Genomic DNA, 23,118 nt, shown 5'->3' with positions numbered 1-23,118 from the left:
GGAAAACCTAGTTTGGGGATTTTACAGGGGCTTGAAGAAGAATAGACACATCCTTGAAATAGGGGTAAAAGATACAGAGGGACAGTAACCACTGTACACAAGATAAACCAGAGCCTGTTTAACCCATTTGCAGAAGATCTTGCTTGGTTACATGATTTTACATCATTTTAATATTTAAGAAACGTATTTACTTTAAGGAGGTTAAATTCCCTTGCCTAGTATGGATAAAAACAACACCACATTTGCACATTCTTAAAGAATAGGAAATGATGGAAAGCAACTACTTGAGTATTCGGGGCTGCATTTCACCTATGTTTCCATTAAGCACCATTGAAGGCTTTAGTATCAAGAACTTTTCAAGTTATAAAGATAAATGAGATAAAATTCTTGCCCTTGAGAAGCAGCCTAGTGGGAAAAGCATATACCTAGGACATAATTGCAACAAAATTTGACAAGTGCTATAACAAAGTTATGTACAAGAGTTAAAGAAGCTTTCAGTGAGGAGGTGACTAATATTTGAGTGATCTTGAAAGACAAACAGTATTTGTCAAGTGAAAGGAGAGGCAGTGGTGTTGCAGACAGATTGCACCTGCACGAGTCAGGCGTGGAGAACGTGGTGCATGTCAGGTCCAGTAACAATTTTGATACACAAGAGTGACAATGATGGAAGGAAAAATTAAACACTGTGGAATACACAAAAGAAACCACTGGATATTGTTTCAATGGGGATTATCTGAACCTATAGAGATATGCATCACTGTCTTTGACTAAGCTGTTTCATAATTTTGTAGACATTAACGTTAACTTGTAGACAACTGATCACAATGCAAATAATTCTTATCTATAGACATGCAAATAAATTCTGTCCTGGTTGAGGGACAACCCTCCCCTTCAGCCCAAAGTCAGTCTTGGGTCCACCTGCAAATTCATTGTAACATTCTTAATCTATCAGCTTGTCTGTTCTTTGGTTATTTCTTTCAACTAGTTGTAACTTACTGGAGCCCTCTTTTAATTAACAAATTAAATAAAATTTTGAATACATGTTCATTTTATATTTATATAGTATCATGATTTACCTCTTTCTGAAAAGAGAAGGATTGAGTGATGAAAGCTTTGCCTGTGATGCTGAGTTCAGGTTTTATTCTATGACAGAATATGACCAACGAAGAATTGTAGGCCTTTACATTTACATTTTGGAAGAGTCACTGGCTGCTGTGTGGAGGAAGAGTTGCAGAGAGGAGAGGCTTGAGTTGGGCAAACCAGTTAGGAAGCAATTGCAATAGATCAGCCTATATTCAGATAATACCAGGTAAAGAGGAGAGAGGTTGCATGGAGAACTATATTAAGGTAGAACTGACACTGTAAAAATCAGATCCTTTAATAATAAATGTGACTAATATAACTGGAACAAATTTAGAATTCTTAAGTATTAGAGATTTACCTGTTGTAGATCTGTTAGTAGGTTTCTCAAAATCCTTCGAGTCATGCGTCCCCCAGAATCATAACCTCCCTTGTTATTTTCTGCATAGAGCTGAAAAAGAGCTAGACACATAAGGGGGGAAAGAAATCTTTAAACTGAATACTTGCTATATATCTTCGAAGAATATGTGCTTTGGATTCTAAACAGTTTATTTGTGGCTATAAAGGCAAAAGTTATAATTCTTGGTTATTTGCTTGCTCTTTTGAAGGCTTCCCAAATGAAATAATTTGATAACTAATGAAGATCCATTCACATTTCAACTTTTTGATAATCTAGCACATCAATAACAAAGACCACAAGGTTGGTAAATGGCGATGTGAGCAGAGTCTGTCTTTAAAGGAATAATAGCTACTGGTGTCTGAATAATCTCTATACAAATAAATATCAAGGATAACCAAATTATGAATAGTTAGAAAGCATAGATCAACATCTTGAAAAATTCTACGTCTTGCTGAGTACTTGCCGAACCAGAGCACTGTGGCGGGGATACAGGAGGGAGTGAAGCAGATAACGTGTTGGAGAGATTTGGTGGTCACTGCACTGCAGGCATTCAAAACTTCTACATATGTTACCTCTGTATTTTGTAAGAGGACTATCCCCTGAGAGGGCAATCAGGGCGGCAGCTGCAGGTCCAAGCTTGAGAAAACCCGTTCCCGTGCTGCATGGCAACAAAACAGAGATAAGAATGGGAAAGGCAGGGTTATTCTTGGTGAAGTGGTTTATAAAAACCATGACTATGAATGGACATTTCTTTCTTTCTTTCTTTCTTTCTTTCTTTCTTTCTTTCTTTCTTTTTTGGCTGCACTGTGCAGCATGTGGGATCTTAGTTCCCCAACCAGGGATGGAACCTACGACCCCTGCAGCGGTAGCTCAGGGTCCTAACCACTGGACTGCCAGGGAAGTCCCTGAATGGACATTTCTGACACCATGTTACAAGTTCACGCTTTTCATGGTCAGTTTTCCTATATCTAGAATTTGACAGAACTAAGAATTGAATGAAAATATTTCATCCTTCATTTAGTCATTCATTCATGTGTTCAACAAATGTTTATTGGGTGCTTCCTCTGTACTAAGCACTGTCCTAAGCACTGGAGACACAGGCATCTTCCTGGGTCCTCCTGGACCAGGCAGTCTCACTTCCTTTAGGGCTCACATGCTGGGAAACCAAACAACAGAGACAAGAACCAAAAGGCAGGCAGAAGGAGCAAAGCTTTATATTTAAAAAAATCCACCCGTTCTCAGGCCCTCACTTAGAGCCTCATCACCCTGTGCCCACAGGCTGTGCAGTTTCTAAACCTACAAAATACAATGTATCAAATGCAGGAGGATTGTTAGAGGCAGGCATTGATACAAGAAAGGACAGCCCAAATCATAATGCTTAAGGAGACTGAAATCATGAAAAAATAACTTGAGAACATGCTTATATACTATTTGTACAACAACAAAAATAATAAACTAGTAAGGAATTTGCCGAGTGGTTAAACTGTGTTTGCCTTTGGGAGGCAGGCTTTGGGGTGGTATTTCTTCTTCCTCACTCTTTTCTGCACTTTCCAAATGTTTTATATTTACTGTGAGCTTTAAAAACTCCATTCTACAGGATGAAGGCTACTGGGTCAAGACCACGTAAGATAAACACAACTGAAGTGGGGCAAAAAAGTGGTAAACACACACACAAACACACACACCCGACACCACTGACTTAGAGCATGCATCATCAAGCCTTTGACAGGGTGTAAGCTGTTTTATGTGTGCCTCTCCAAGTCATACGTTGAAATCCTAACGCCCGATGTGATGGTATTTAGCGATGGGGCTTGGGAAGATGATTAGGTCACAAAGGTGGAACTCTTATGAATTGGATTGCTATTGCTACAAAAGAGACCCAGAGAGCTCCCTCGCCCCTTTCACCATGTGAGGACACAGCCAAAAGATGGCCCTCTATGTACCAGGAAGTGGGTTTCCACCAGACCCATCTGTCTGCCGGTGCCTTGACCTTAGACTTCCCAGCCTCCAGAACGGTGAGAAATAAATGTTTGTTAAGTCACCCAGCCTATGGTAGTTTGGTATAGCAGCCCAGACCATGACAATAGGTTAGCCATTTACGCACACATTATTCAACTCTATCCCACAAACGGAAACTGACAACTGGTTATAAAGGAATAAGCAAAGACATATACTACGGGGGACTCGAGAAAAGTGTAATTTATATATATACATAGATGCATAATTGCCCTGGCAAAAGGTGTGCGTGCTTCTCTAGAGTGGAAATGAGTCTGTATGAAAATGTGGATTTTCCCCCTTTTTGCTGTCCGTGAGTCATTCATATTAGTGAAGTTGATAAGCTTCTTTGATAAGTACTTCTTTGTTCCCCTCCTGAACAATACATTTGAGGAAAACAAACAAACAAAGAAGCCTTCTTAGATATCAAGCCTTGAACGAATATTAGACAACCCCAACTGGTCAATGACCAGAGACAACTAAACACCTCCTGTGAGGTCACAGCATGGTCCCCTCAGCCTCACCTGTCATACATTGCTGTGAGAAGGCTCAGAGTGAGTTCCGAAGCTCTGGGGTGCACTTGTCCTGGTTTTTCCACCCTGACTCTCTGAAACAGCTCCTGCAGAGCCTGAAAAAGCTGCTGCACAGAGACAGCACTTTCTCTTGCCTCCCAGAGACTCTGACGTAGTAGGACATGCTGAATCAGAGAACTGTCAATCAAGTCCACTGCAGGAAGCAAAGGAAACACTGCATCACCTCTGATCTGAACAAAAGGCTTCAAAAAAGTAAACATCATCTAGTCTTTAATGAAGACTGTTTTTTATGGCAGCTGTTTTTTTTTAAGGGAATTACATATGGCCACTATTCGGATACATCTCTCTTGTGTATAATTCAGGCGTTCCTATTCTAACAGTCGATTTGATTTTGGAAAAGTGCATCTGTTTGTAAAGCATAGTTAGAACATTATTCCCAGTATAACCTCTAGGATGTGGCTTTATAAAAGGAAATTAAAAGGGAAAGAAGTGAGAAACTTGAAAATAGCTTTCCGAGGAAGTTAGGACACTGGTGAAAAGTTGGGAAAAACATTTTTATACAGTTTATTAAGTGGATTGAGAAAATTCATCTTTCATGTTCAAATATCATTTTTTCTTGTCTGCAGCCTAGCTCGAGAAGGAATATTGTGTATAAAAATGCAAATGCATGACTTAAAAAACTCAGTGATCTTTATAAAAGAGCAGTTGCTGAATTAGACTCCTTAGGTCTACCCTTGCTTTAGTAATGTTTATTTTTTTGATCTTGGTCTCATCAGTATTATTATCCAGAAAGGCACTTAATAAAACCAAAGTTGCTTACAAAAAATAATGGTTTATTTCTTACATATTTTTTATCACCTTCTCCTAAAAATGTGACAAGGCAATAAATATAAGGAAGAATGAAGTAGAACTAACCCCATGGTTTCTTGCAGATGGAGGATGACAGACAAAATGAATAAACACCCACTTGTGCCATCTGAGATGGGGGTGTCGGTGGCACCAAGAGCTGCTGGCATTTAAAATGCTTCAGCCTGTGAAGTGATAAAACCCTGCACTTCTGTCTACTTTGTAAATCAACCTCACATACACAAATCTAGCACGTATAATAAAATTTTTATTTGTTCCCTGATACTGCTTTTAAAGGGAGAGTCTAAGAAAGTGAGGGGTATGTTTTGGGATGTGACTGTGATAAAAACGTGGCTGCATGCGGTAGAGACTGCAAACTCTTTTATCGTTATTCAATCACAAAATCTATCACCTCGGCCTGGCGTGCTGTACACAGGATGCTGCGTCTTCTACCGAGACTTCTGTATTACAGCAAAACAGATAATAGTGGTGTCCATTAATCTCACCACCAGATTTGTGCAGGAACGCTCTCCGGCTCTCCAGATCCTGCTGCCTGGAGCTCACGATATGTTTATCTCGGTGTTAGGGACTTTTGTTTTCCAATTTTTGTTTGGTTATCTGTTATAGGTAAAACTTTTCAACTTCTGATTTCGTGTACTGTTACTATTTCCCATGCATATTATTTATATTCACTGTTTCTGATGCAGGCTTAATAAAAAATTCAGAAAGGTACACCCTCGAATTACACTGTTTGTACACACACAGGCTCATATGAACAGTGATGGAGGCTCATGTGAGCATCGGCTGCTAACTTTCTTTAATAGGAGACATTCTCCAGGAAAATAGCATGATTGAGGGTACATTTTTAGGGAGCATCTTCTGCCTTTTGTTGATTTCTGGAATAATATAAGTAATTCGTCTATATCAGTGATTTAAGAAAAAACTTTTTTTTAAGCCAAGAATCCCTTCTTCAAAGGATACTTTCACAGAAATGCAATATGGAAGATAGAGCAAAACAGAGTTGTTCTGGTAGAGGAGATAGCCTCTTGGGTTTTCTCTACTTGCCTATTCTTCCTTTTCCTACCTTGCTGGCCCTTTTGGATTTTCTCGACTTGCCCACACTTCTTTTTCGCACCTTGCTAGCCCTTTGGGTTTTCTCGACTTGCCTCTACTTCCTTTTCCCACCTCGCTGGCCCTTTCTTACCCTACTTCACACCCATGTCCACTTTGTGAAACACAGTTTGAAAACCACTGGTCTATCTAACTTATTAGGCAGAGGCAAAATATTTTTAAAATTTCAACCTTTAGGAAAAATGACATATATGTGTGTGTGTGTGTGTGTGTGTGTATAATACAATTTATATATATATATATAAAACACAATTTTTTTAGGTCTGCTGTAATAAATGTCATAAATTATACAAAGTGATTTTTTTAAAATGCAATACAGAACTTATTAGAAATCAGTAACTTCAGATATGCTGAATGCCTGTGGTTTTTCACAGCCAGGACCCAAGTCATTTCATTTTGGAGAATTTTTACAGGATAAAAATTTTTACTGTATTTTACCTAGATAACAGTATAGGAAAAGAAACCATGGCATTCAATCAGATAAAATTTAATGCAAAAGAGTAGTTCTCATGAAATTCTCAAGCGATTTTTAAACTTTATGGCCTGAGGATTATTCATCTGAACTTACTTTTGCAGGTTCAGAAAGAGACAGGGGTACAACTTAAAAATGCAAGTCTTAAGTAGTAGAAGGAATTTAGAAATGTTTATATTTGAATCTACAAGTTATATTAAATTATTTTGTGATTTTATTTTGCATCAATATTGGTATCCTGAAAAGGAAATAAACAAACAAAAAATTTGCAGAAACCAAGTAGGAACATTTTTTTAAAGAATTAAAATCCTCATCCATGAATTATTGTCTATTGTCAGTCAGTGAAGGTACATGTGGGTGGAACACACAGGTGTATCTTTCACACTCCATCTTCTCTGTTACAAGTAGGGTAGATGCACAGGTCCAACTTTCCAGATCCAGCAGTCACTCACATGGGGGGAGTTTTTGGTTTTCTATGAATTTTACATTACACATCAGGGTCAGATTATTTCAAGTGTTTCAAGAGAACCTGTACTTACATTGGCACAAGGTTTGCACTGATCGTAATTTGAAGGCTGTTCTATAAATGGAATTCTCAATACTATTAAGAGCATCTGTAAAGAAAACATGAAATATCATAGGTAAAGGACTGTCTCATTAGATAAATCCCATATCCTAGAAGGAAATCCTAGAGAGCATGTAGCCCTACTTTATTTTGCAGGCGAGGAAATCAAGGTCTAGAGCCCTCCTTCCTACCTGGGAACAAATAATAATGGACTACGCTATCCTAGGCTGCAGGTGACCATAGGGAGCCTCCTCTGAGCCCACCAAACTAAGGAATCCCCCAGTGAGGAGGACTCCTCCATGAAGCTGTCCACTTTTTATATAAAAATGAAATAGCCTATGAAACAATACGACAAAAAACTATCTGTAGAATATAAATTCAGTTTGTTAATATATTCTAGTCATATGTACACACATATTTATGTAACTATGAAAATGACTATCCATCCATTCATTTAGCAGATTTTTATTGAGCTCTTACTATATGGCCCTGGCATGATTCCAGGCTCTTGAAATATAGCAACTAACAAAACAGATAAAAATTCTTGCCCCGTGGAGCTTAATTTCTAGTGTCTTTCATCAGATTGTTAACAGTGGATATCTTTGAGTGCTTGAATTCTTAGTTATTTTCTTCCTACTTGTCAATATTACCTAAATTTTCTATAAAAAGCACGTTATTTTTATAATCAGAAAAGAATTATTAATATACCTTCTTTTACCCACCACCAACATCACTACATCAGTGGCTAGCATTTCTGAGCTCTTACCAGGCACTGAGTATGTATTCACCCCTTTCACAGTGTGGAGGTGAAGAGAAAGCTCTGGAGCCATATCTAGGTAATAGAAAATGTATATGTAATATACAAATGCCCTGTACATTTGTATATGTAATAGAAAATGTATATGTAATAGAAAATAGAAATGATCAAAACATATGAAAAAAAAGTTGAAAGACTAATTACTATAGAAGACTTTCTGACGAGGAAAATCAGTCATCAAAGATAAACAACCATAAGCAGAGATAGTTTTGCAGGCAAATTCCTTTAAACGTTCAAGGGATAGGGGAATCCCTGTTACTCAACTCTTCTAAAAACTGGAAAAACTCAGAAAACTTCCCAGCTTATTTTAGGAGGCTAACATAACTGTAATACCAACATTTGATAAAGTTTTATTGAAAATAGTGTTATTACTGAGAGAAACTAGTTAAATTCTGATTTCAGACTTTGAAGGAAATTGGTCTAACTGGCCAAGGAAAATTGTCCAATATGGGACGGTTTCAGCATCAATTCAAAAGTCTAAAGTTTGAAGTCTCATCTAAATACCATCTAAATCAGATATATAAAAAATAAACAAATCTTATTTAAGATGAAAGCAAAGATAAAACATAATATATTAGCAAATATTTTCAAGAACATATTAAAGAATTATGTTCCATGATATGGAAAGATTTATTTCAGGAATTTAAAATTTGTTCAACAGTTAATTCATATATTAAGAGAAGGAAAAAAGTTACTGAACCAGCGGATTTTCAAAATGCATTGGTAAAATTCATCAGCCATTCTGATTTTTTAAAAACTGGTACATGATCTAGGAAGAGAGGAAACATCCTTAAAATGTCAGAAATAAAAGGCAAATTTCGTATAAAAGCGAGATAGACAAAAGACATCCCTGTTAAAGTCAGGAAAAAATCACCCCCATCCCCCTTTTCACCACTGTGATCCAACTCTAGTCTGAAGCAGAGAAATAAAATACAGGGCATCAGGACCACCCCTGTCCCCTCCACACTGTGCCAGATAGGGCGGAATCTATCCTTGAAGGATAGCCCTCCATGATGTCAGTATGAGTCCATTGGAGCTGGCATATAATAATAGAATTGGAACTTATTTGCTGTCCCTGTTTTGGAATTCTAATCTACAGAAACAAATAAAAATAAGAGTTATAAATTTTAGGAAGGAAGAGATGTACAGATGTTCTGATTGCCTCTCTATCCAGATAATTCATGAGGATCATCTGCAAGTTGGCTGGATTTAGGACAATTGTATGAGAATCAATAACTTTCCTTTATATCAGTGGTTTTCAAACTTTATCTTGCATCAGATTGCAGAGCTTACCCCCAGAGTCTGGGTGGGGGGGCCTGGGTATTGCATTTCTAATCCCAGGCGATGTTCATGCTTTTGGTCCAGGAACTATACTTTGAGTACCACTGCTTTATACCAAGAATAATCAGTTAGAACAGGTAATTTTTAACATCTAAAAAATGCCTAAAGTAAACAAAACAATGTGTAAGAGCTTATAAAGCTTTATTGAAAGCTATATTAAAGATAATATGAATAAATGGAGAGATCTATTTCCTCCATTCCTGGATATTCCTAGATTAGGAATGTTCAATAGCATAAAGATATGAATTCTCTTCTATAAATTTAAAGCAATTCCAACCCAAATTCCAACTACCATTTTGAACTTGACAAAATAATATAAAATTAATCTGTAAGAATAAATGCAATGTGTGCTTATTTCAGGAACAGATAGAGTAATGGAACAGGACAAAATCAGAAACTGACCTATGTATACATAGGGTTTTAGCATATGATAAAGATGATGTTTTAACTCAGTGAGAATCAACAACTTCCCTTTATATCGGTGGTTTATATCAATGAGGAAATTATAGATTATTTAATAAATAGTGTTGGGGTCATTGGATGGATAACTAGTTAGAAAAATATAATATAGGTACTTTAGTTCAGATCATAAACAAAAATAACACCAGGATGTATTACAGAGTTAAACATGAATTCTTAAAACTCTAAGACAATTAAAAGAAGAAATTTTTGGCAGTCTTGAGGTTGAAAGATGTTTTAAAGCATGATTATAAGCCCAAATCCATGGCAATGTGTCTACAACTTAGTATGGTCCTATTTTTGTAAATGATAAAAACTAATAGCAAGAAAGAACACAATAAACACAGTAGGAAAGGTTATATATCAAATTTCTAACTGTTTATCTGGGCACTGGGGTACATTATGGGAGGGGTTTAATTTTTTACTTCCTATAACATGATAGAGATCTGAATGGTACTGGGGAGAGAAAATTGGGGAGAGATATGAGGCACAATCTTCTAGTGAAATTGACAGGGATTGGTGGCTGATTGGACGTGGGAGGGAGACCAAGTGTAGGAAATAATGGGGGAGGATAAAGTTTGCGCATAGAGGTGGAATGGGAATTCATTTTCAACATCTGAGTTTGAAGTTTCTGTAAGACATCTGAATGGAGCTGTCCAATAGGCAGTTGAAACTACCTCCCAGACACTTGGGAGTCCAGGATTCTGGAACTGGGACTTGTCCCCAGAGACTTGGGCTTGGAGTACAGGGAGTTGGAGGGCATGGTCCTTGGACTGCAAATCCTGGAGCTAAGGTGACCTGAGAGAATAGGCAGACATATTGGTCAAGGTATCTTTCTGAGAAGGCTTGTGGATCAAGCAGAGTCCAGGTGAAAGGTGACAGGTCAGAAACTGGGAATGCTGGACTAGAGCCAGAGGGTTCCACATGGTGATGAAAAGGAGAAGCTTAAAGAGATTTCCCAGCATGGAGGGAGTAGCCATGAGAAATTTTTAGAGTATTGCTGTCCAATAGGAGAAATATAGTATGATTCAAATATGTCACCTTAAATTTCTAGCAGCTACATTTTAAAAAGTAAGAAGAAACAGGTGAAATTAATTTTAATGATTTATTTCATTTAATCTATCAGAATATTAGTTAACATGTAACCAACATAAAAATTATTAGTAAAACATTTTCTGTTCTTATTGTCTTCAAAATTCAATATTTTTTTACACTTGCAGCACATCTCAATTTGGACTAGCCATATTTCAAGGGCTCCATAGCCACATGTAGCTAGTGGCTACCAGACTGAGAGCTCAGTTTTAGTGAATACTGGCTGGGAGGAGGAGCTGTTCAGGGTGTTGAAAAGGACTCAATTTTTGATTCTGTATCTGGGGGTCAGTGTTGCTATTTAGGATGGGATAGAGATTTAGGAGTCATTAGTGTTGACTGTGGGCAAAACCATGTCCATCTACTAGGTTGCCTAAGAAGAGTGCTTTAAGTGAAGAGAAAATTAGGCTAAGTAACAGTATGCCTGAGAAACATAGTCATTTAAGTACCAGAGGGGAAAGAGAAACCTAAGAAGAAGAAGAAGAAGAAGGGAAAGCCAAAGAAACCAGGAGACAGCAGTGGTACAAAGGCCAAGGAAGGTGAGTTTCAGAAAGTAGAGACAAGCCAATAATTCAGTATCTGGAAGCCACAAGGAGATCAACTATGTGCTAAAAATTAGTCTCTGTTTTTGATTAACTTGACTATTAAAGGCTTCATAAGAGCACTTTTATGGGGATATGGGTGCCGAAATCAAATTACACAGGATTGATCAATGAATGTGAGGTAAAGAAAAAAAATAAAAGCAGACAACTCTTTCAAGATCCTTAATCTGAAGGGAAGACAAGAGGGCCATCGCTAGAAAAGCACACAAAATCAAAACTGATTTTCAAAGGCAGGAGAGATTCTAAAATGTATGTATGGGTCATGGAGGAGGGGTCAGGAGAGAGGATGAGGTTGAGGGTCCAGGAAGTAGAGTTCCAGGAGGTACCTGATATAGCAAAGTCTGTCTCAGAGGACAACATGTTCCCGTAGCCACCCAACATCCATTCACCTTTCTTCTGGTGAACCACCTTCCCCTGATCTTAGTTCATGAAATTCTAGTTGGTTTCATTCCAATGCTCCTGTTTCCATGGAAGACATGTGGCTCAGGTCTACCCGATCAATGAGAGCATCATTGCCCTCCCCAGATGTGGACTCATAACCAAAGTCAGGCAAAGAATAGACCAATGAAACTTGGATCAAGGGCTCTTTGTTCAAGTTACCAGGGAAGAAGACTTATTTTTTCCTGTTGGACTTGAAATTGTAATCATAGCTGGCAGCAGCAGTTACTCTCCTGTTGCGATGTGTAGCTTGAGCATGAAACCAACTCACGAAGGAGAGTAGAGATGAACTTGGAGATGGAGAGAAACCACGTCCTACTGACATTGTCTGGGCTCAGAGCAAGCTAGTTCTCCCTAGGGTAATTAATTATATAAGGCAATAAATCCTTTTTGAGCTGAGTTCTCTCTTACAAGTAACTGAAATGTAGCTAACTGATACAATCTCTGAGGTAGAGGCAATGGATGGAGGAAGATGTACAGGTGAAGGAATTAGCTTTGGCATAAGCCCCTGAGAGGACTTCCCCTCATTCCCTGAGAGGAAGAATAAAAGGATATGATGGTGGGTGTGGAAAAGAAGGTATGTCTGAGGGTTTCTGTTTTCTTTATGAAGTTGGGGACAAGTTCACTCAGAATTAGGAAGAGATGGTAGAGCAGAAAACTTGAGGAATGGTAAAGATATGGTATTGTTACAGCAGGCAGTGAGAGAGGAAACCAGTCACACACTTTGGAAAGAACTGCCAAGCAACGTTGCATCTCTACTATTTCTTGTGATAACAAATTTCAATTAAATACACTTTATACCCATAATGCTCACTTGGAAGCAAGGTTTCACATGCAAACAAGCTTTGAGCCCAGGACTTACTTGTATTTATTATGCTGAAGGGAAGATGCCTTGAGGAAAATAAAGCTATTTTCAAATTTATTGTCTGCTGATTACCATAAAACTCAGGCAATTGGGAGTAAATGGTTTGTGTGCTGGAGAAGTGCTTGTGACTAGAAACACAGCAGGCTCTTTAGCCTTTGCTAAGCAGGCCCTGAACAAAACAAAACAAGGGATTGATGGGGGATTTCATTGATTCAAACGTATGTGGCAGGATAATTTATGGTAATATTAATTTCTTACTTGTTCTTGCAGCAGTGGGAGAATTTAAAGAATGAAAAGGCAATGCTTCCATGTTCATTTCTCTGTGTGTTCCAAGGTCTAAGCTCTTTTTACTCCTTTGGGAGACTTACCACCTTTTAAGGGGTCAGTGTTTCAGGGGCCACCCTGAAGTCAACCCACTCAGGCTTTAGTATGAAAGGCCCATCAAAAAATCAATGCTATCCATGGAAATGGGAGAGTTGGGATCAACACTACTAGAATTTCATGGACTAAAATCAGGGGGAAGTTGTTCTTCCAAAGCAGGTGCACTGGTTTAGCAGAAGAAACGTGACCAGATGCTGGATGGCCAGAAGAGCAGGTTCCCTCTGAGAGGGGCTTTGCTGTGGCAAATATCACCTGGATCCCTCACTGCCTGAACCTCAACTTCATCCTCTGTCCCGGCCCCTCCTCCCTGACCCATATACATACAGACATTCTGGAATCTCAGTTGCCTTTGCAAACCAATCTTGATTTTAGTGTTGTTCTAGCTATGACTCTCTTTTCCCTAGAGCGGGAGAGATGCTGATACCTGGACAGGAAAGTGGGAGATGCCTAACTGGGGTTCAAGTTTGAGGGCTGATTCCGGGGCTTCCCTTACTAGCAGTTCCCCGGGTGGAGAGAATGGCTGCGTTGTGTAACTAGGGAGACCAGACACTAGGCTTGGCAAGGATTTCTGTGTCCAGTCTTGACAAGGAGTCCCCTGTCTTCAAGTGGACCCCAAAGCCAAAGGCAAAGAGCAGAGTTGAGTGGTGGCCACGATGGTACTTCAGACCAGATATTCTGAACACTTCAGACCAGATGTTCAGGAAAAACCTGAAAGAGTTTCTGTCTCAGGACGGCTGCTTCCCAAACTTAACTTAGTCTAAATTTCATACCAAGTGACAGTGACTAGCTTTTGGTTTGGAAAAGGCTGTTTCTTGCCCTTGAGTGTTGTGGCGTCAAGTCCTGGCTGTTCCACATATGGATATTGAGTGCCAGGCACTACGCTAAGCCACTCAGGGCATTACGGCGCTGAACCAAGTCAGACCCACCCTTGAGACCTTAGAGCACACCCCTGGCCTCTCCTCAAATATACCTTGATTCAATGATCAACATATGATCATGAGTCAAAGACACCTACCTTAGGAGGATGTGGGCTGTGCCCGGAAGTGTCATTAAACAAGACAGCTTATTTAAAAACCCTCTATATTTTGTTATTCTTTTTTGAACAGGTGTAACCGCATCAGAGACCTACAATTTACTCTCTTTTGTTGTTTACTATTTCCTTATGTTTTAAAAATGCTTAGTGTTCAGATAAGAGTCCAATGTTAGAGTAGGGGAAAAGTCATACCTCTGCCCTAAGTCTGGAGAAGGAAAACACATGGAGAGTAGCCACAATAGTGTGGAAATGGTTCACAAAAACGTAATGGCCAACATTGTTTTTCCTTCTGGAAACTGGCCAATTTTTGTGCCTTGGTTCCTCTCAGATGCACCAAATGAACACAGAATCAGCAAGCTGGGGAGTCTGCAGGCTCCCAGATGCTGCTGTTGGTGGAAGAGTGATTCTATGGCTGCTCTACCATCTGGCCCATCACACTCCTGTCAAGTTATGTTTTGCAGTGTCATCTGATGAACGTATGCAGCATAACATGGCAAGCTGTGATACAGTACTTGGGGAAAATGAATGAGTATCCCAGGTGATTCACCAGCAGCCGTGCCTCCTCAAGGCTTCTTCTTCTTTTTTTTTTTTTCTCCTGCTGGTAAGAGAAGACTCAAGAAAGGAAGAAATTGCTGGATGTGTCAGACCCAAAGCTATAAACAAAGTAATTTGAAATGTTCACAAAAATAATAATATAAGCTACAAAGCTACATATGGTCTTGTTCATGGAAGCAATTTAACTGGGAACTTTGTTTTGCTTTAAACAATTCATATTTTTACTTAGCCAAATCAATATGTGTCATTTTCTACAGATACTAAGAATGTAATAAAATTTCTTTCAACAGCCCATCATCTAGTTCGATGATCCAGAAAGAGATATTTTAGGCCAATCGTCCTAAGTGGGTAGCATCAGCATGGCCTGGGAACTTGTTAGAAATTCATGTTCTTGGTCCCCACCCTGGACCTACTGAGTCACAAACCCTGGAGGTGGAGCCCAACATTTTAACAAACCCTCTAAATGATTCTGATGCACACACACTACATTTAAGAAACACACCTTAGGGAGAGAAAAGTGGGCTTTGAATGGATTATCTACTGCTTTATGTTAAGCTTACTAATATGAAGGCCCAATACTGGGAAACCCAAAGATAATTTGAATCATTCAAAATGTTGTTTCAGATAAATAACTTGAGATAGTACAGAATTTTATATAAAACAGGCCAAGTTAACAATCTAGATCTTAGCTAGGGGAATAAGGCTGCCACTAGGTCCAACAATAAAAATATCACAAGCCAGTCCTGGGCCTACCCTGGCATTCAGAGATGCTGGAAGAAAAGGAAATTAGTTTCCCTCTATCCATTTATCAAATAGTCATATAATAACAACTGTGAGACTTTTCTCTCAACTTTGGCCTCAAATAGTACAGTGAACTTACCCCTGACATTAAAATATCTACAGTGATGTCATTTTAATAGTAAACTATGAAGATATATGTAAATAAGATAAGCCACTTTTTGTGTATTTGAATAGCAATTTAAAGTGCAATTATATTGAGATCAAGTCTTTTGTTAAATTATTTTTTGGTGCTTTGGGTACAACAGACCAAATACTCGTCAATATGTTATGAATTTCTGTTTAGAAAATGGAGAAAGTCTTTTCAGTCATCCCATAGTTTCTTTTTCAGCCAGGCATTTGCCAAATGTCACTCCTCTGCAACTTGGAAGTCTGAAAATACAACATCTGTGCCTGAGTTTTTTGTTTGCAAACTGTGCTCAAAAACTTAACAATAATACTTACCTTGTTTATCTGGGTCCATTTTAAGAATTTCTTGGAATAACAGATGGCAAGAAGGTCCTTGTAACTGGAAATGAACCAATATTTTAAGCAGGAGCTTTTGCAGTGGAATTGCTGGATGTATCAGAGATATTTCAGGCCAGTGGTCCTAATTGCTGGGTGGGGAGCAAAAAGGCAACTAAGCAAAGTCATTTCACCAGTGGGACGATGACTACAAGGTGCTCAGGGAGACTAAAAACTCCTGGGAGGGTAAAAAATAAGGAAAGCAGGGAGAAGCTTCTTATACTGGTCACTTCTCTAGGGAAGCTGGCAACAAACTCCTGAAACTAATACGATGAATACTTAGAACTTTTGAGGCATTATAATTTTAAGTGTGGACTGAATTCTCACTTCAAGAAAATGGAAATTTACTTGAATTTTGAAGGACAAAATTTGAAGCTCTCAGTGCTTGAATTTCTAATAGCACTATAGTGCATCATTCTACATACTAAGTATCTGAAAAATACTATCCATTTGAACACCTTATCACATATATCTGTGTATCTATGTGTGTCTGTGTGTGTATACAATTCAGTTTGCTTTCAACGAGAAGAATGGATTATGCTATAATAAAACCTTAACACATTTCTAAGAATGACATTTCTTAATATGGGTAGTTGAAAACTGTTTTTAAAAATTACATGGTAATTAAGTTTAGGTAGGACTTTTCCTCATCTTCTAATGAGTATATTAATGAAGGCACAAATTGTTGGGCAGATAAGCAACATTTTACAAAGAGAGAAAGGAAAACAAAATTGATTACATTTGTTCTTTAAAAATATGATAGCAATAGTGAAAAATACCAGACTTGCCCCAAACCAGGAAGGTTCCAAATATATTCAAGTAAGATTTGTTTTGAAAAGTTGTAGCAAGGACAGTCAGGTTAGAATTCTTCTTGGTGTAGAAACACTTCCCCGAGCCCTTTCTGAAGTCCCCAGGTAGGTGCAGAAGGGTCCAGTCTCCCATCCTGTCAACAGTGCACCTGGAGATACAATCTATCTGCCTCCACTCCAGGTCCTTACCTTTCTTAGTTTCCTTGGGGAAGCAGTTTAGTCATACATTCTGTAGAGGTTACTCAGCAGTTTTGGAAGAAGGAAAAGTTGAGTACTAACAGATTTCCAGATGTGGCATTCCTATGGAGAGTGGATGTCTTGTTCTGACTGTCCAGCAACTACACACAAAACTGATATCGCGGCTGCACTGTTTTTAAGGGCTCACAGAAGTACATTCATTAGTAATAGAGATGTTGCATAATTTAAGACTACTCCTACATCTCTGTTTCAAAGGGCTATTTCAGTATTGATTTCGTGTGTGGGAGAGACAAGTAAAACTTCTGGGTGCTGTTGAGAACAAGGGTTACCACAGAGATTAAGAAACAGTATGAAGAACTCCACATCCCAGCTACCTTACTAACCATGCCAGATACGAGTGACCTAGGGATGGAATCTAAGTCATTTGATTATTAATTCTTTTAGAAATACAGAGGTACGATTACAGATTTTTTAAAGGCACCAAATATAATACAAGTCTTCAAAAGGATAATAATTTGTTATGAATGCACATTTCCTCTTAAGTTCTAAGTATAATCTGAAAATGTATTTTTTAAAGTTCAAATTAAAAATAAACCTGTTGTAATCCTAATGGACTTTTTTTTTTCTAGTTACCATCTTTTTTTTTTTTAAATTTATGTATTTTTGGCTGTGTTGGGTTTTCGTTGCTGTGTGCGGGCTTTCTCTAGTTGTGGCGAGCAGGGGCTACTCTTCATTGTGGTGTGTGGGCTTTTCATTGCAATGGCTTCTCGTTGCAGAGCATGGGCTCTAGGCACGCAGGCTCAGTAGTTGTGACTCACCGGCTCTAGAGCGCAGGTTCAGTAGTTGTGGCGCACGGGCTTAGTTGCTCCGTGGCATGTGGGATCTTCCCGCCCCAGGGCTCGAACCCATGTCCCCTGCATTGGCAGGCAGATTCTTATCCACTGCATCACCAGGGAAGTCCCAGGCTTTTATTTTATTTTATTTTATTTCCAGGATTTTATTTTTAAAAAATGAAGTCATATCAACCAAATGTATTAGAACTTTACCATGAACGTCTTCAGGTGGCTGGAGACAGGTCTTTCAAAAGGGCTGGAACCCAAAGCATAGGTATATTACTCCATGAGCAGTACCTGGAGAGCCAGAATATCTGGGTCCATGCTCCCAATTGATGCTCCTAAAACAATTATGATGTGGTCACTAATCCGCTCCAGAATGTGCCATGAGAAAAATCAGTATGATCTCCAACGACAACCAATCTATCCCTTTCTTTTTGAAAAGTATTGGTATCACACTACTGGTTTCTTAAAAACAGAAACTTGGGACATTTTTTAAAATGAAAGTTGATTAGTAATGGGGCAAGAATGGGATCAAGTGGAGGGAGGAAAATGTATCATTTGTTTTTCTCTATATGAATTTTGTTGATATTCTGGGAGGAGATAAGACAATGTAGGAAGAGAAAAAGTCTTTCTCATAGGAAATCTGTATCTGTATGAGTACTACAGACTCAAAGTTGAGAACATATTTAGAAGTTTTGTATTTCATTATATCTGCATCAAGACATAACAAAATATCTGAGGTATTGGCAATAGAGGGAGGTTGGAATGTTTTCCTGAATGCTGCCATGTTGAGATTTGAGCATATCTCTGGCATTGATTAATTACATGGATCAAAAACTTTGCATCAAAAAAAAAAGTTGTCTGAAGTTCCAGGCAAAATGATATAATTAAGTAGACAAATGTTTAAGTACATGAGAATGAACTAGGGGTTGTTGGAAAGTAATTTAAGCAAATGGGCAACTGATAGTCCTGAGCTCTCAGCCTGGCTGATTTTGGACAGCTGAGATAAAAGATAGAGGACAGTTTTGGTTTCACTTACTTCTGTTAACTGGAAAATTTTAATTACTGTTGCACCTCCTGGTTCAAGCTCAGATAGACTTAATTGCATTAAGACTTTCTTTTCTTTTTTGTAGTATGTTTTGGGTTATAAATCAAAGCAAGTTATTACAATTTTACAATATTATAGGTAACTGACAAGGGGACATTTTTTACTAGTATGGCAGTAGTTTCTGTAAATCAAAATTTTGTAATTGACACTGTCTTTACCTTCTGAAATGGAGTAGCTCTACCCTGAGGAAGCAGGTGAGAAGAGGGTTCAATCTCCCCATACAATCACACCTTGCTCTGATTTAGACAGACTCCACACCAACCAGAAACTTGGTGACTGTTCCTTATCATGCATGGGTAGTGTTTTTTGAGGCAGCCATTTTCTGTTCAGTATCTGATAGCTCTTTACACATGCATCTGAAGACTCTAACTTCCAAGAGAGAAAGAAGAGCCTTAACACATCATACCCTAAAATGTCTAGGTAGTCCCTTACATAAATTACAGGATAATTTTATATACATATTTATATACATGATGAACAATTTTAACAAATCAAGTTACTAAAATTGACTCAAGAAGAAATAGAGAAAAGAGAACCTTTGTGAACTGTTGGTGGGAATGTAAATTTGTACTGCCATTATGGAAAACAATACAGAGGTTGATCAAAAATTTAAAAATAGAACTATCATGTCATCCAGCAATCCTACTGCTGGCTATATAGCCAAAGGAAATAAGATCAGTATCTCAAAGATATATCTGCACTCCTACATTCATTCCAACATTATTCACAGTTGTCAAGATATGGAAGCAACCTAAATGTCTGACAGTGGATGAATGGATAAAGAAAATGTGATGTATATATATAATGGAATATTACTCAGCCTTACAAAAGAAGGAAATCCTGCCATTTGTGACAATATGGATGAGCCTGGAGGATATTATGCTAATTTGAAATAAGCCAGACAAAGAAAGACAAATAGCACATGATCTCACTTACACATGGAATTCAAAAAGAAAAGAAAGAAAAAGTCTACCTCAAAGCAACAGAGAGTAGAATGGTCGTTCCCCATTACCAGAGGCAGAGGAGGGTGAAAGACATGCAGGGAAGGGGGGTAGACATTGATCTAAGGGTACAAACTCATTCTTTGGGCTTCCCTGAGGTCTTCCAGGACCACCTTATCTGAAGTAGCTTCAACATATAACTCCATTTTATTCATAACTATTAGCACAACCTGTGGTCATCTTGGTTCTTTATTTGTTTACTGATTTATCATTGTTTTCTCTACTAGAAAGCAAGCTCCTCAGGGGCAGGAATAAGAGCTCTTTTGTCTTGTTTGTTCATGTGTGATACTGTGATTCATAAAAAGAAATATATATTTGGATTTTGTCCCTTTGTCCCCTTTCTGGCACTGAGCTCCTAAAACCCTTGGAATTTCCTAAGGGATGAAAGTGATAAATTGTCTTTTATTATGTTAATGAGGTGACTTTTGGAAGCACTTAAGGATAGGGGGTTGGTTACCAGAGGAACCAACCACCTGTTTAGTGGGTTAGAACTTTAAGTCTCACCCCTTTGACTTCTGGGGAGGGGAGAGGGGCTGGAGGTTGAAGCAATTGCCAATGACCAATGATTTAATCAATAATTCCTACAATGAAGTTTCCATAAAACCCCAAAAGGATGGGGTTCAGAGAGCTTCCAGGTTGGTGAACATATGGAGAATTGGGAAGAGTGGCATGCTGGGGAGGGCATGGAGGCTTTGCAACATTTCCCCGTATATTGCCCTGTGCTTCTCTTCCATCTGGCTCTTGAGTTATATCCTTTTTTAAACAAATTGTTAATTTGTTAAGTAAAATGCTTCCCTGAGTTCTGTGAGTTGTCCTAGGAAATTAATCTAACCCAAGGAGGGGATCTGATCTATAGCCATTGGTCAGAAGCACAGGTGACGACCTGGCCTTTTGATTGGTGTCTGAAATAGTGTGTGTGTGTGTGTGTGTATGTGTACTGGGGCGCAGTCTTATAGGACTGAGCTCTTAGCCTGTGGGATCTGACCCTATCTCCAGGTAGATTGTATTAGAATTGAGTTGGATTGCAGGACATGCAGCTGATGTCAGAAAATTGTTTAGTGGTGGGAAAGACCCCTACACTTCAGAATTAGGAGCAGAATTATACTCTGGATCCTCAGTGTTTGCTTCCCATACTGTATGAGCCATTGTAAGCATCCAAGAAATGTGTTGAATAAAATCAATCAGGAGAGACTCATTAGCATTGTGCATGGAGAGAGTCCCCTGCCTATGATCTATGTTGCATATTGCTTTCCTGTGGAGATGAAAGTTAATTATAGTCTGAGGCTCTCAGATTTCCAAATTATTTAAATACTTCTCCTTGTTCTGACTCCAAACCTTCTGATTATAATCTGTGTCTCCACGTAGCTTGCACAGGAAGTGAAGTCACTCTCAGGGCTGTGGACATCTGCTCTCCTTGATAGGTTCTATTTTAAATCTAAGACTTATAAATTGGCATTCTTGTTCTATCATTAGTCTTGGTTGGTTTTGTGAGGATCATTAATAGTGCCCACACATTATACTTCTGATTGTGCAAGGATGAAGAATAGGCTTTGGTGGTGGATGCTACCAAGGTAATATCACCCTAGGAGATAACCTACTCACTTCCTTGGAGACTTACTGGTTTTCCTTTTTTATAGATACTTCAAAAAATAATAATGAGTACTGTCAGAATTTAGAAGAGAGGGACAAAAACATACATTGATTGATTGCAATTATGTGTCAGGCATTATTCCAGGTGCTTAGAAAACACTAGAGAATAGATGATGATCCTGTCATTTTAGTATGGGAGGTGGACAATATGATAAGTAATAACATAGGAACAAACAATAATATTGATTATTGTAAGTGCTATGGAATAAAATGAAAAGTAGAACAGGATAAGGGGGGTTAGATATTGCTGAATATTACAGTCTTTCATAGTGTGGCATGTGTAGACTCCATTAAGAAAGTGAAATTTGAGCAAAGATGTGAAGGAAGTGAAGGTGTTCGCTAAGTACCATTTAAAGAAAGAGTGTTCCAGGTAGAGGCTCTGAGGTGGGAGTCTGCCTGGCAGATGAAAATTGTAGCTAAGAGGCCAGTGTGGCCAGAGCAGCGTGGGATGAGCAGGGAGGAGAGGAGTAGGGAAGATCAGAGGGATGCAAAGGTGGGGCGGGAACAGGCCAATGTAAGGACTTGACCTTTACCCTGTAGTAAACTGAGAGCCTCTACAGGCTTTTAAACATAGATGGGATACTACCTGATTTACAGGAGAATATTTTGAAGTTAGTGCCAACAGGACTTCCTAAGAGATTGGGTGTAGAATGTGAGGGAAAGAAAAGTAAAGGGCGACTCCAAGGGTTTTGGTTTGAGCAGTTGGGAGGATGAAGTTCCCTTCACTGAGATTTTGTGGGTGGAACAAGTTTGAGGTGTGAGATGTTGGAATAAAAGGGAAATTTGGGGCTTGTTCACTTATTTGTCTATTTGCAATTTAACTAGGAATCTCAAGTAGAATAGAGGAGTATCAAGTTTGGAAGAGATGACGGCTTGGAGATATAAATTTGGGAGTTACCTACACACAGATGGTATGTAAAGCCATGCAACTAGATGGAATTATTAACAGATGAGTGTAGATAGAGAAGATAGCCAAGGATAGATCCTTGGGGCACTCCAACCTTATGAGAGGACAAGAGGATGAACCAGCAAAGGAAACAGAGTAAAAGTGGGACACCTCATGGGGATGAATTAGGAAGAAAACCATGAGAGTGCTGTGCACTGGAAGGTAAGTGTAACCGAGAGAAGGAAATGATCCACCATGTCAATCACTGCTGATAGGTCAAGTCTGTATGAGAACTACGGACACATCCTGGGATTTTTCAGTCATCGCAGTAACTTCTGGGGGCTGTGGGTGTAAACTTGACTTGATGGCATTACTCGAGTGTGACTACTGCATGCTGTTCTTGGGCAACAGACACTCGGGCCTGGGGCCACTTTCCCTGAGATTGAGATAGGTAGTGTACCTACACGGAAGGAGGAAACCGTGGCTCTGCAAAACCCTTGCTTATGGCCCCTTTGTATAGAAACCATGCTTCCTTGGATCAAATGAGAAACTTGTGATTAGAGATCCCTGAGGGCTGATAATGTCTGCCCAGAAGAAATTAATCTAAGGCGCAGAGCAGCTGCTCAGGCTTGGGAGGGTTATGGGTTTTGCTTCCAGCAGCTCAGCTGTAAGCTTGGGTAACATTTCTGTGTCCTCTGCAGAATGAGTAAGTATGCAGCTCTGGGC

General features: G+C 38.9%; 1 protein-coding gene across 1 annotated transcript in view; it reads right to left on the bottom strand.

Moving 5' to 3' along the window:
- DYTN (dystrotelin) overlaps positions 1-15,863 on the bottom strand; it is a gene marked incomplete at both ends in the record, with an annotated part of 50,509 nt that extends 34,646 nt beyond the window's left edge. Inside the window, 5 exons of the mRNA XM_082630407.1 lie at positions 1,442-1,542; positions 2,053-2,138; positions 4,000-4,201; positions 6,997-7,071; positions 15,845-15,863. Coding sequence (XP_082486533.1) covers positions 1,442-1,542; positions 2,053-2,138; positions 4,000-4,201; positions 6,997-7,071; positions 15,845-15,863 — 483 coding nt within the window. The remainder of the gene's footprint in view (positions 1-1,441; positions 1,543-2,052; positions 2,139-3,999; positions 4,202-6,996; positions 7,072-15,844) is intronic.
- Between the last annotated feature and the right edge of the window lie 7,255 nt (positions 15,864-23,118).

The sequence above is a fragment of the Mesoplodon mirus genome, assembly GCF_964341445.2.
Source record: "Mesoplodon mirus genome assembly, chromosome: 8".
Taxonomy (NCBI): Eukaryota; Metazoa; Chordata; class Mammalia; order Artiodactyla; family Ziphiidae; genus Mesoplodon; species Mesoplodon mirus.
This window is presented reverse-complemented; position numbering and strand designations above follow the sequence as displayed.